The sequence below is a fragment of the Fragaria vesca genome, linkage group LG6, assembly GCF_000184155.1.
Source record: "Fragaria vesca subsp. vesca linkage group LG6, FraVesHawaii_1.0, whole genome shotgun sequence".
Taxonomy (NCBI): domain Eukaryota; kingdom Viridiplantae; phylum Streptophyta; class Magnoliopsida; order Rosales; family Rosaceae; genus Fragaria; species Fragaria vesca.
In genome coordinates this window covers 30182881-30197872 of record NC_020496.1, presented here as the reverse complement: position 1 = coordinate 30197872, position 14992 = coordinate 30182881, and the positions used below count along the sequence as shown (strand labels likewise).

The 14992-nt window shown below is 37.9% G+C and overlaps 2 protein-coding genes across 2 annotated transcripts; both read left to right on the top strand.

Annotated features, from left to right (window-relative positions):
• The first annotated feature begins 2529 nt into the window (after nucleotides 1–2529).
• Nucleotides 2530–3302, top strand: LOC101306847 (40S ribosomal protein S3-1-like). Its single transcript, XM_004305975.1, has 5 exons — nucleotides 2530–2559; nucleotides 2680–2684; nucleotides 2802–2856; nucleotides 2972–3091; nucleotides 3192–3302. The coding sequence occupies exons 1-5, from the start codon at nucleotides 2530–2532 to the stop codon at nucleotides 3300–3302; spliced, it is 321 nt and encodes a 106-aa protein (XP_004306023.1).
• Nucleotides 3303–12410: 9108 nt separating this feature from the next.
• On the top strand, nucleotides 12411–13999 carry LOC101292326 (uncharacterized protein DDB_G0275933-like). Its single transcript, XM_004304090.1, has 3 exons — nucleotides 12411–12521; nucleotides 12604–12751; nucleotides 13670–13999. Exons 1-3 carry the CDS (start codon nucleotides 12467–12469, stop codon nucleotides 13764–13766), a joined length of 300 nt encoding a protein of 99 aa, XP_004304138.1. The 5' UTR covers nucleotides 12411–12466; the 3' UTR covers nucleotides 13767–13999.
• The last annotated feature ends 993 nt before the right edge of the window (nucleotides 14000–14992 follow it).

The following is a 14992-nucleotide window of genomic DNA, read 5'->3' as shown; positions in this document are numbered from 1 at the left end:
GTGCAAATTTGGCGACAAATTTATGTGCAGATTAACACTTAATATTGTTAGTCTATCAGAAAATTAGAGCTCCTTTCAAATACTTGTGCAAACTGTTACTCTAATGTTGTAAATGGGTTTGCAGCCAATTTCCAAGGCATGCATATGAAACTAGAGAAATAGCAGTTACCAAACAGAATGCCACGACAGTTCAGAAAAAGAAATTATCAAAATGAGACCAGCATATTTCTACCAATCCATCTGTACAAAACCTCTATGGCTCTATATGATTAAACACTAAAATATTAATCTTTACTTATTACCAACTGTCAGCAGTTCATACAAACCTGGAAACCAACAAGGAACAGTCTCTCTGGATTTCAGGAGAGCAGATGGCCTTAATGACCATCTATTGACTTGTTAAAGATAACTTGATCATAGAATCTTGGACAGGAGATATATTCAAGCAAAGTCTGATATAATAACTAAATTGTATTCAGGAAGAAAGGTAAATTCTACATTTTGAACTGAAAGTAAAACTATGAGTAGCTCCCACTTGTGTTTCCTCATCTAGACAAAATCAGTAGAAATGACTCAAAACAATTAACATACACACATGAGACATGAAAAATCAATGCAAGGTTAAAAAAAAGGAAATCAAAGCCATTTATGTATTCATATTCCCCTTGCATGATACAGATTATGATGTGATTCTAGGAAGCAAAACATTCCAATAGCAGAAAAGGTGACAACTGCTTTGTTCAACATAAGCCCAGATTGGTTTGTTCATCAGAAGCAAGCCAACAATTTCCATCAACACCACCAACGCTGAACGACACTTCTATAAATATTTATCAAGCTTTGTTCTTACCGCCTCCATGATCCTCCACAAACAACCCAACTGCGGCCCGGACTCCACTGCTGTTGTCGTCGGAGACGTCCATGGCCAACTGCACCATGTTCTGTTTCTCTTAAAAGATCGATGCTGGGTGGAGAACAGAATCTTCGTCTTCAATAATGGAGAATAGAGGAGCCTGGGGTCTCTTGAGACTCTTTATTTTGCCCCTTAAGAATTAAAAGTCATGATTACCCCCACGCCTTCTAGGATAAGAATGTGTTATCGGAAACGCCGGAAACGAGTCGGAAAAGGCCGGAAACGCATCGGAAACGGAAAAAAAACGTGTCAGTAAATAAATTGAATCGTGGGGTAATAGTGACTTTTGCAAGTAGTGTTTTAGCATCTGCTCTTGCTCAGTATCCAGTTCTCCTAGTAGTGCACTAGTTCCTGTTTATGGCTTTGGAGAAGGAAGTTTTGGTCAAGTATAGAGAGATGAGGACGGTAAAAGCCTTCTAATCTGTGTGGAAGTTTCAAAGCAAACACAGAGAGAAACAGAGAAAGCGAAGAGAGAGGAACAAATGGCTGAAAGATTTGAGCTTGGAGATGTGAAACAGCTCAAAGAAGAAGCTCTGGTCTAGTCATGATCTACCCATCACTAGAGAAACAGGTACTTTGTCTCTTTTAGTGATTTCTGTTACAAATTTACAAAAAAAATTAACTTGTTGCATAAGCTCAACTTGTGAAGATGGACGAAATTGAGGTTGTTTTTGAGAAGTTTATGTCTTGGGAGTTTTGGGTTGTGAGGATTTGATAGGAAAGAATGGAACTTTGGCTATTTGCGATTAAGAAAAGGTTTAATTTTAGCTTTGTGAGATCCCCACAGTTGAAAAGCACTGTTCATATTTGTGTTCCCACAACTTTTCAAGGTTGTGTGGTTGTTGGTTAGCAATCTGGCAAGAGTAGGGTGTTGAATGATGCTCTAGGTGAGGTTTGAATTGAAATTTGTGATGCTGGAACACAGTGGTACTGTTAGATTTGGGGTCTTGGGTTTGTATCCGAGAATGAATTGAAACTATGGAAAGATGAGTTATGGCAGATTTTGCAAAGAACTTCACACACTTGTAGCGCTATGGAACTTTGTTTGGTATGAACTGACATCACTTTGCTGTTGTCGAAATGCTCAAGTTAACTTGTGTTTAACATACAAAAGGTGTTCCCTTTTATTTCCTCTGACTCGATTAGTAGGTCATGTGAGGCTGACATAAATTTGTTTTGATATGTTTTGATATTTGAGGGCCAGAAACAAGCCATCTGCACTTAATATCCCAACTTGTGCTCTGGCTCAGCATGAGTTGAAGAAACTTGATTTTGGTTTATTGGTATATATATTAAGGTGAGGTTTGATGTTTTTGTGAGTCATCTATAAAGCAGATTGGTCTTTTACTACCACTTTTGTGTCGGAAAATGATGAAATTGATTGACGTCCTCCTTGACTAATTCTTATGAATAGTCTTGTTTTCATTTAGTTACCTCTGGGAGGGTACATAGTTATGTATGATGGAGCATTTTTAGTTTGTCGGTAACTTTGATTCATACTTTTTACCTGTTGAAAGTGATTGGAGTATAAAACATCAATTTTCTTTTATATTTGGGTGTAATTTACGTCATCTACAAAGCAAATTGGTTACTTCCTATCAACTTTGTGTCAGAAGATGACAAGATTGTTTGGCATCTTCCATGCGGTAATCTTCGTGAGGCTTAATTGTTTTCATGCAGCAACTGTAGGGAGGGTACATGCTTTAAAGTGCCTTTATTTTGGTCCTTAGATCTTTAAATGTCTCTGTTGTTTTTAAATTGAATAGGGAGAGTAATGTCTCTATTTGTTTCATATCTTTGGTACCAACATTACTAGTTCTGGCTCACTCTTTGTTAGTTGGTGACTAGGTATTAGTAACTGACATAACACATAATTTGCTTCTCTCAGGGCTTGCTATGTTGTTTTAAGATTTGTCATCAAAAGTGGCCCAAAGGGTTGTGAGGTGGGTTTGAATCTGACTGGTACGTTCTTTTTGTTCGTGATTTTGTATTGGATGAAAGTGAAATACTAACATTTGAACTCACATTGGTACAATGACAGGTGATTGTGATTGTTAGTGGAAAGCTGAGGGCATAAGAGCAAAGGCCATGAAGTTCATTGATGGCTACATGATTTCTTCTGGTCAGCCAGTCAATGAATGCATTGACTCAGCTGTGAGACATGTTCTCCTTAGAAAGGTTTGTCCCCTTCTCCTAGATCTCATTTACATCATCATTCATGGGTGACATTTGTGTGTTTGCTGTTATTATATCGTCTGACACCTGTGTTTGTCTGCAGGGTGTTCTTGGTATCAAGGTCAAGACTATGCTCGACTGGGATCCTGATGCAAAACCTGATCTACTCTCTTTCTTATGTGTAAGCTCTTACCTCTCTGTCACCTTGCTTTGAACTTAGCACACGTGAGGTTAGTTTGATTATGTAAATATTCTTTTACATTATTTTAGATACCATAGGCCAACAGCTAAGATTTTTATTTGTAAAGATGAAGATGCAATCAGTTAAATAAGCGCATGTGCATCTGCTTAAGCAAAGACTGTTAGGTGATTGCATTTTTTCAGTTTAATCTCAAGTGTGGAATGTATGTGATATTATGTATCTCATTATTCCAATTTGTTCAAAAAACTTCTCAGTTGTTCTCACTGGCTGAGAACTCTACTGTTAGGTGATTGCATTTTTTCAGTTTAATCTTGAGTTTATTGATATATGTTTGCCTTGGTTCTTTTTCAGACATAATAAAAGCATGTAATGCTAGGTTCAGTCAGGTATTACCAATACAATTTGGAAAAAGAAAATTAGTGTAATTTCTTTGAACCTCTTATATATACGAACTACTACGACTTTGATGTTGTACACAAGGTTTCAATTCTAAGCACGGTAAGCAGCTTCTCTTTTCTGATATCATAATCGGTTTAGAACTTTCAATGGTGGGCTGAGCTCTATATCATGTACATACCACATTGTAGTTATATTCGGTCACCTTTCTCTTTGTTGTTTTGTAGTATTGCACTTTCTATGACTATTGCTTGCTTATATGCATGTGATCCCTGCTCATTTTCATAAGTGCTGCTCAAAGTTATAGCATACATAAAAATACAACTACAACATTACTGGATCTTCTTTTATCTACTGTATATACTAACATCTGTATCAATTTTTTATAGATCATAATGACGGTGCACTCAGTTCAAATTCAAGACATCCGGCCATTAGAGAATGATATCCAAATCAAAGCGCGCATATGCAGGGTATGGCGACTTGGCGAGCAAAAAGGTTCAAGCCTGTTGGGAAATATGGACTTCAGTTGATATTAACTTATTAAATGCTATGAGTTTTCATTGTATAATTACAATTTATGTAGAACAATATTTCAAAAAAAAAATGTTGACTATACAAGTTCTTTTTATGAAGTTCAAAGTAGATGTTTGATGGTGATGTACTGATGCGTATCTGAGGTTTGATGGGTGACCATCATCATGTTCTGTTTCTCAGATTGTGTCTGAATTGCAAAACTGTCATTTTCCGGTTGATAGACCTCACTCAACACTTGTTGATGAGACCCTAGCCTCTTCAAGAACCATTTGGCTTCATAAATAACCCCAATGAAAGGCACCATTGCAGTGCTCATATCTGAAATCAAGGACCATCTATTCTTTCTTATTAATAATTCTAAGAAAGAGTTCACTTATCCTCTGACAGAAGTCATGCTTGCAAAATCTCATAGCACTTAATCAATCTTACGATTTATGAATGTGGTTCTTAGAAAAATCATTACAAAGAGAAATTCATCAGGGTTTTGAAAGCCTGGTTTAGATGTAAAATTCCAGACATACACTTAGAACATAAAATCAATCTTTCTTCATCTTGCGCTTCTTCTTCTTCTCAAGCTCTGCAACCATGTCATGATATAAACGTTCTTCCTCTTTCTCCAAATCACGATAATGCTTTGTCAATTCAACCGCCCCTCGGACCCAACAGTTTTTCATCTGATGATTCTGATCCCTTAAGCTCACCTGAATCTGATCAAACTCTTTTCCTTCATAGTACAAATCACCAACTGCCGTGAGCTTTGGCTTAGTTTGGTACTTGAAAAACGCATCATAAAGTTCCTGATAATTTCCACGTACTGCCTCCAACTTGTTATTATCTTCTCTCTGATTCTGTATAGTTTCCTCGATTCCAGTTGCACCCTCCAAAGATTCATCTTTCACTAACCAGTGCCTTGGTACCGGAATATATATCCGATTCGGTCTCAGATTATCTTGTCTCTGATTCTGTCTAATTTCCTCGATTCCAGTTGCAGCAATGTAACTAGGAAGCTGATAAGGTGGCTTCTCTATTCCACTTTCACCCTCCAAAAATTCATCTTTCACTAACCAGTAGTGCCTTAGTCCCGGAATATATTTCCGATTCGGTCTCAGATTAAGCACCGGCAGTTTGTTAGGTCTTGACGCACACCTCCGTTTCGATCTAGCACAAATTGTTTTCTCTTGTTTTTGTTGATTCTCCTTGCTTTGTTCTTTAGACTCATCATCATCTGCTTCCTTTTTCTCCTTGAGCATGAATTCTTCTAAACCTTTTCTCAACTCGTCAACACCTTCATTATTGTTGACCATGAGTTTTTCGAAAAGAATTCTCAAATCCTCAACGCCAACCCCTTCCTCCAACATGAACTTTTCGAAAAATTTCCGCAGCTTCTCAACACCATTATCACCGTGGCTCGCTTTTGGCTACTCCATGACTGTCTCGGCACTCATGTTTGGACTAGGGTTTCTGTTGAAACTTGACAAAGTTGTGACTACAGAGAGAATTTATATGTAAATAGAATCCCTTGGTTCCTTCACTTCCTTGTTAATATAGGACTAGCAATCCCTCTGCTGGTGCTTCCCTTTGATTACGTCTCTCTTCGATCAAGAGACAGGAAAAAAAAATCCCGAAAAGGTTTAGAAATATACAGTAAAATTACTCTTGGGAATAAAAAAAGAAAAAATATCAAAGTTTCTTGGCTAAACCCTAAATTGAGTAAATTCTTGTAAAACCTAACCCTAAACGGCTACCCGGAAAGTACAGAGGAAGAGTCCAGTAGTACAAATATAAGACTTTCAAGTTTCAATTTCGAAACTGATTAGCAATCGAAAAATTTCAAATCTGATTTTGTACAGATATATACTTCCACAGTTCCATGAATTAGCATCAGTCGAAAGTAACAGTGAAAAGTTGAGAGTAATAAACAACTTACAGATGACACAAATTCAAATTCAAAATCAAAATCTACTTGATTTAGTCGGGTTGATTTTTTACCTACATGAGCAAGTTCAAATGAGTGGAGGAATACATGTGATAAGAAGGAAGTTCAAATGATATATTGGAACTTGGAACATGATCACTTCATATATATATATATATATATATATATATATATATATATATATATAACACCGCTTTGAAATTAAAATGTGGTGCTCCTCACTTCGCTCATTTTTAGGTCACATTTTCACATCTCCACCATTCAATATCTAGAACATTACACGTAAATCATTCTTGTAAAGTTTCAGCATGTAGGAATGTTCTAGACACACTGTACTATATATGACTTTTCTACTATACATATGTATATAACATGTATCAAGCTGTAAACCGTTTGATCGTCTTGAATTTTGAACTGCTAAACGATTGGACGACTCACGGCTTAATGTATGTCATACAAATGTGTATAGTAGCGGAACAGTTTTGAAAGGGAACTGTTATATATATAGTACTTAAAATCAAACTTACGATTTATGAAGTGGTTCTTAGAAACATCAGCACAAAGAGAAATTCATCAGGGTTTTGAAAGCCCTTAAAATCAAACTTACGATTTATGAAGTGGTTCTTAGAAACATCAGCACAAAGAGAAATTCATCAGGGTTTTGAAAGCCCGGTGTTTAGAGTAAAATTCTAGATATACACTTAGAACATGAAATCATATGCGTTCTTCATCTTGCGCTTCCTCTTCTTCTCTTGCTCTGCAACCATGTCATGATATGAACATTCTTTCTCTTTCTCCAAATCACCCCAATGCTTTGTCACATCAACCGTCTCTCGGAGGCCGCAGCTTTTCATCTGATCCCTCAAGCTCTCCTGATCAACCTCTTTTCCTTCATAGTACAAATCACCAAGTGCAGTGAGCTTTGGCTTAGTTTGGTACTTGAAAAACGCATCATAAAGTACCTGATAATTTCCACATACTGCCCCCAACTTGTTCCTATCTTCTTCTCTCTGATTCTGTCTAATTTCCTCGATTCCAGTTGCAGCAATGTAACAAGGAAGCTGATAAGGTGGCTTCTCGATTCTACTTTCACCCTGTAAATATTCCTCTTCCTCGCACCAATGCTTTGGTACCGGTATAATTTTCCGATTCGATCTCATATTAAGCACCGGCAGTTTATTAGGCCTTGATGCACACCTCCGTTTCGGTCTAGGTCCAATTATTTTCTCTTGTTTTAGTTGATTCTCCTCGGCTTGTTCTTCAGACTCATCATCATCTCTCTTCTTCTCCTGAACTTTACCCGCTGCTTCCTTGAGCATGAATTCTTCTAAACCTTTTCTCAACTCGTCAACACCCGCACCTTCATTGTCGACCATGAGTTTTTCGAAAAGAATTCTCAGATCCTCAACACCAACCCCTTCCTCCAACATGAACTTTTCGAAAAATTTCCGCAGCTTCTCAACATCATTATCACCGTGGCTCGCTTTTGGCTGCTGCAGGATTGTCTCGGCATTCATGTTAATTTGGACTGCGTACAAGGCAAGTTCTTGATCGTTAAACTGTTGAAAGTTGGATAAAGTTATTGTGACTATAGCTAGTGACTACAGAGAGAATTTATATGCAAATAGAATCCCTTGGTTTCCTCACTTCCTTGTTAATATAGGACTAGCAATCCCTCTGCTGGTACTTCCCTTCCTTGTTGAATCCTAAATATAATCTAACCAACAACATAAAAAGTAATATTCTTCGTGGGAACAAAAAAAAAAGAAAAAATATCACAATTTCTTGTCTAAACCCTAAATTCTTGTAAACCCTAACCCTAAATATAAGAGGAAGAGTCCCAGTAGTACAAATATAAGACTTCGGTGCAGCTAGACGTGTATACTTTAAACCCTAACTTCCCCTATTATATATATTCATCGAGATTGACCAGGGTAATCTGCTGCAACGTCAAATTCCAATAAAGATATTGAAATAAGGAGTAGTACTACTGCAATCAAACAAGACGTGGGTAAATTATCAGAGACTGTTCATCATTCGAAAAGTTGCAGACGGACTAGCCCTAGTTTCGACGATCTCCCTGACGATGTATTCTCTGAAATCCTTCGTCGACTTCGTTGCCATAAACAATTTGTTCAATGCAAGTGTGTCTCCAAACTCTGGCATTGTCATCTCTCGTTTATGATGTGTGATTCTAATTTTATTAGGAGATTTGTACGCCACAAGCATGATAGTAAAACACCAATAGTTCGTGCTCTATTGAGTTCCGAAGGAAACGAATTTCGTGTCACCAAAGTTACCACAGTGAAGATGATAGCAGAGGAATTGATTAGCGGAGTGATCATGGAAGTAGAGAAGTCACTGACACTGACCTTAAAGGATCAACTGCTTCTTACCCAGTTGACCAAAACACTTGAGCAGTCATTTGGTGAGCTTTCCTCCAAGCCTCATGATGAGTCGCTATGGTAAGGAAAAAGAACCAGTTGTGGTAGCAACATATATTGACTTGGTTTTGTGTCAGCATCGAAAACATGATTACCACATCTGCAATCCATATACTAGACAATTTGTTGCTCTCCCACGAGCTCCTCCATCCGTTGAGTTCCAGGACATGGTAATCGGATTCATATGCGACGACCTTGAAACTTCTGGGAGTAGGTGCAGAGTTGTGAGAATTCCTGGAACATTTGGAGATATACATGCTGTAACTTCCTCCAATTTGAAGGTGGAAATCTTCTCGTCCGAAACTGGTGTATGGAGACGGTCATTTATCTCATTCAGCCAACAAATTTATCCTTTTCTGATCAATAGTATTACCTATCCTTACAATGGAATGCTATATTGGGAGACAGACCATAACACTTTTGTTGGGTTTGATCCTTTCATGATCAACCATAGTAGTAGTGATGGTGATGATATTATGGATCACTATAAAGGTCGTATCATTGAGTTTGGTGATAAGCAGTACTGCAATATTAAGTGTGCAGGCATGTGTGGAGGGCGTCTAAGATTCTTCGGCGACTTCAAATTATGTAAACTTCATGTATGGGAATTGGAAGAAGAAGAAGATGAGAGAGCTCACGATAGATCTGGCAAACTGGTTTTGAAATGCATGAGTTATTCATGGGATAGAACATCGCTTCGATTCCAGACGTGGAGAGATACATGGGTGGTTTTTGATCCGAATGATGAGAATATCTTGTACCTGGATTTCATCTATTTTCAGAAGCAACATTCGTACAAGAGAGCGGTCAACGGTGTCTTATCCGTCATGTGGCTGTAATTATCTTTTCCAGTTGACAGTGCTGCCGTGGTGGCCAACACCGGTTCCGAAAATACAAAAAAGAAAGTACAACAAAAGCAAGACACAAAGCTACAAGAACTAGCTAGAACAATGTGTTGAGTAACATTTTTAGCTTTATTATATTTCTCTCTTAGACGAGACCCGCTTGGTTTGAATTCAGATTTCTAGGAGTTGTGATTTACTTTTCTATTTCATGTTTTATGAATAAAGATTAATACCTCAATACTCAGTTGATTTTTTGTTTATGGGCATGGGAAATAGGGTATGGCATGTTGTCCCCCTTTTTTTCTTCTTTTGTTTGTAATGGGTTTTCTATTTTGAGATGAACTTAATTAATGGGTTTGATAGCAAAAGATGGTGTTATGCGGAAGAAACCCTAGTTGGCTGAAAACCCAAAAGAAAAACTTTTCTTGAGCCGCTCTAGACTCACTATTGTACTCACTATTTTAATAGAATTATATAAACGAAAATTGGCGAATACGTGCATATATAAACCCTAAATTCCCTCATTATATTCATCGAGACCAAGCTAGAGAGATAGCTCTGCTGCAATGTCAAATTCCAAGAAAGATTTTGAAAGGAGTGGTACTACTTCTGCTCTCAAACGAGACTTGGCTATGTTATCCATGTCAGCCATTGAATTGATTCCAGCCTCTGCTTCTTCTGGTCATATCCATCGGTCTAAACGTTCCAAACCCATGAGTAATTCTAGCTTTGACGATCTCCCTGAGGATGTATTTGCCGAAATCCTTTGTCGACTTGCTTGCCATAAACAACTAGTTCGATGCAACTGTGTCTCCAAACGCTGGATGAGCCATGTCTCGTTTCTGATACGTGATTCTAATTTTATCACTAGGTTTATGCGCCTCAAGCGTGACAGTAAAACACCAATAGTTCGTGCTCTAATGAATTCCCGAGGAGACGAATTTCGTGTCGCCAAAGTTACCACAATGAAGATGAAAGCAAAGGAATTGATTACCACAGTGACCATGGAAGTAGAGGAGTTGCTGACCAGAATGTCAAGTAATGCAGAGGATGAAGCGCTTATTACAACAGCAGACTTCGCTACCATCGTGACCAAAACAGTTGAGCAGTCACTTGGTGTGATTTGCCCCAAGCCTTTAGCTCCACTGTTCAAAAGCCTCATGATGAGTTGCAATTGGAAAAGAGAACCAGTTGTGTTAGCAACGTATAATGACTTGGTTTTGTGTCGATATGGAATTAGCATAGAAAAATATGATTACCACATCTGCAATCCATACACTACACAATTTGTTGCTCTCCCACAATCTCCTCCATCCGATGAGTTCGAACGCTACGCGGTATTCGGATTCATAAGTGATCTTGATAATTCTGGGAGCAGCAGGTGTACAATTGTGAGAATTGGACAATTTGAACCTTCCTCTGAAGTGAAGGTGGAAATCTTCTCCTCCGAAACTGGTGTATGGAGACGGTCAGTTATCTTATTCGGCCAACTAATTAAGCCGTGTCATACCCGGAATTTTATTACCTATCCTTACAATGGAATGCTGTATTGGGAGACATACCAAAACACTTTTGTTGGGTTTGATCCTTTCATGATCAACCATAATATTAGTGATTGTTATATGATTGATCAATATAAAGGTCGAACCATTGAGTTTGGTGAAAGGAAGCCGTTTGTTAAGTGTGCAGGCGTGAGTGGAGGGCGTCTAAGATTTATAGGCTTGGACTTCAATTTGTATGAACTTCTTGTGTGGGAATTGGAAGAAGAAGAAGATGTGAGAGCTCACGACAGATCTGGCAAACTGTTTTTGAAATGCATGAGGTATTCAATGGATATAAATTTGTTTCGTGACAGAGACCTAACGTACCCAAGACAACGTCTGGTTTTTGATCCTAATGATGACAATATCTTGTACGTGTCTGGTATGATCAATTCTGAACAAATTTTCAGATGCAATATTCGAACGAGGAAGTGGTCCAAGGTGCCTCATGGCCTGTATATGTTCAATCGTCGTGAAGACCTTTTCCAGTTGACAGTGCTGCCGTGGTGGCCGACACCGGTTCCTAGGATACAATAACATCTTTTACCAACACCGTCGTCGAAATTACTTAGCAGTTAGCGAGTACGTAGACATATATTAATAAATGAATGACAAAATGTGTTTAATTTTAACAAGTTATTGTGCGTTGTAATACTTGATCTTTCAAATTTAGATTTTTTTTAGTCGTAATTTGTTTATCTTTATCATTTATTTTGAATACAGGGTTTGGTGAATACAAGGGAACAACGCTATGTATGCGGGTATGGATGTTGTCCTCCTTTTAGAGGCTCTTTGCTCTCCAAACCTAATTTAACAAAGAAAAAAGACCAAGTAGTTGGTTAATTAGTTCATGAGTTTGGGAGGTGTGTTGTTCCTTCGGATACAACCTTCGTTTTAACCTTTGACTGTATAAATTTTGGGTGCACCAGAAACACCTTTATTTAGTATTGCATCTTTTCCCATAAAAAAAAAATGTAAGAAAGAAGAGAGACAAGTATATGTATATTTTATTTTCTGAAATTAATATGATTCATACGGATACGGTTGCCTTTTAAGTCTTGAATAGTGAAACTGTATATATGTATTCATCATAGTACCTTCAACTACATCAAAATGGTGAAATGAAACTGCGTATATGTATTCGTCTTAGTACCTTCAGCTACATGAAATGAAACTGCGTATATGTACTCGTCTTAGTACCTTCAGCTATATTGAAGTGGTGATGTTTCATTGTTTCTTCTTGCAACATGCTCGAAGTGACCTGCATTTATCTTTTTAACTCCAAGTTTTACCTTGCTAAAATTATACTGCTGTAAAAAGTAAAAACCAGGAAAGGCCCATTAGAAATGGCTTAAAGCCCAGAAAGAGCCCAAATCCCTTCAGACCTTCACCCCCTCCACCTCTCGCCTCTGCTCAGCAACCAAAGGTTTCTCCTTCCCTTTCAGTAGTTGAGGAGTCTCGCCTGAGAGATCCATCAATGGGGTACATACAGGAAGCACGTGAGAATCACGTGAAGAAGAAGGTAGAAGAAGGTACGTATATTTCAAAACCCCAGACTCTCCTTTTTCTTTTAATTTGCAGAAGAAAAAGCGTTGGTGATGATTTTGTGTTCAGCGCTGAGGAGCAAAATGAAGCAGAAGGCGATGAAGGAGTGTAAGGATTACGCGTCCAAATACGCAGAGTGCTCTACGGGAAGAACCATCTCCGTTGTTTGGCAGTGTCGCCAAGAAGCCAAGGAACTGAACAATTGCCTTCACCAATTGTAAAACCCACTTCCTCCTTTTTGTATCTCATCATTCATACATGATACATCACATAAAGAAATGATTTTTGATTGTTTTTTATACTGGGGTAAGTAGTGATGAGTGTTGATTTTGGTTGTGATGCTACTAATTTTATAGTCGATCAAGAAATGAGATAGTACCCAAGTGCATTAGGGCATGAACTAGTTTAGTGTTAGTGTTATGCTTGTAGTTTTGTGGACAATTGAAGAAAGGAGTTGGGTTTCAATCTTTGGAGTGATATAGAGGGTTTTAGGGAGTTTCTTGGTTTATTAGTGAGTGATTTAAGGCCTGAGGTTTTGGGAATCAGTTATATATGGTGGCATTTCTCAGTGTCTTCTGTAACTAAATTTGGCGTTTTTGGGTTGTTTGCCTTAGTTTCAGTAATGGTTGCTTGATTTTTTTTGTTTTTGTTCCGAGTGTTGGTTTCATCTGAAGCACATGGCTCATTGAGGGCAGCTTCTCATGCCACATGACTTCAATTTTTGTTTTTGGGTTGAATTGTAGCTAGTGAGAAAGATATTCAAAATTACAAAACAGATGAGATAGCATCTCATCTTTTTATCGTATTTGCTTGAGAGAACGTGAAGAGGGAATACAGGTTTCTCATTGGAGAGCTGGATGTGTAATGTCGGGGCAACTTCATCTGTAGTTCATGCTTAGGGAATGATTGTGCTGGCAGGGATAGGGGCATGCTGTCGTTGCCACCACTTCACCCCCTTTTTATAGTCTTTTGAATAAGAGAAACAGATTATCTGAAAGGAAGCCAATTGTCAGAAATATCTACATCTCTAACGCAGGGTCACACGAAAATTAGAAACTGACATGGTTACTTGAAATACTATGTTTTCTGTGTGATTATGGATATGTGTATAATGACGGTGTTTTGATTATTGCAGTACTAATGATGATGTCTTGGAGCAAATGAAAAAAGATTACATGCTTCAACAGGAGCAGAAGGGGTCTACCAGAAGTCTAAATCCATCCTCTATATAAGCATGGGCAAAACATTAAGTGCAGAGTTTGTTGTTAAGCAACATTTTAAGTGTCTTCCTTGAAGTGGATATGCAGCATTTTAGTTGCCACTGGTTCATATGTCAATTATGCATCAGTTGAGTTTGATTTCCACTTAGAGGATTGAACTGGTCAAATACTGTTTGTAGTTGGAATATGTCAAAATATGGATTTGCAAAATTTGCTATTTCAGGCCAATTTGTACTGTTATTCTCTTTGCACCTTGCTATCTTCATCTCTGTGATGACCTTGATTCAAGATTGGATTGATGGCTAAAGTGTGAAATCCCTTTAACAATTCCAAGTTGTTCGGAAGCAACTTGTATTATTGGTCTAGCAGAGTAATAGCAATTCAAATTTTCTATTGGTACGCTAGCAACCCTGTAGTAGGAAATTGAAAACTTCTTATTTTTTCAGCCTAACCAGATGAATTGGTACAAAAGGTCCTCAGAGTTATCTCAGACTTCATTTACAAAATTTTCTGGCTGCAACTTCAAAAGCTCCAGCACCCAGAGTCACATGAACAGAAACAGCTCACATTTCTGAACTATACACCATAAGCCACAATTTGGTTTTGTAGTATGTAGTTATAAACACAGTGAACACTCCACAATTCAAACAAACGAAAAAGGAACTAATATAAGTGCAGGATTTCCTAGAAGTTTAACTGCAGCAGACTAAGGGGGAACCCCAAGTAGATTAGATGGAGGTCAAAGAGCTAGCCATGCGTATTAATAACAATCTGTTTGAACTTGGTGCATATATTCAGTCCTGGTTAGCTCTATCCGCTCGGATAGTTGCTTAACTTGTTACAATTTTAGTGCCTCATTCTATGTATGCCAGATATCATCAGTGTGATCGATGGTTATTCATTTCATTTTATCAACTATAATGTCACTATTTCTAGTCATTTTCTGGAACAAAATTCTGAAGTATCCTTTGTATTTGTAGTATGTGTTGTACTGCAATGCTTGTTCACTATGTTGCTCTTTTATTTGCAGCTGGGTTTTGGCTTCCGCTAGCTTGTGGCTCATTGTTTCCTGGTCATATATTGCATGGTGGAGTGGTCAAAAAGGAAGACAAGGACGAATAATATGAAGATAAAAAGATGGAGTGTATGGCAAGTACACCATTTGCATTATTGCACACGTCAAATGGGATTGAAAGACTTGTTACTGTTGGGGATTTCAGGATGAAAGAATCTGTAAC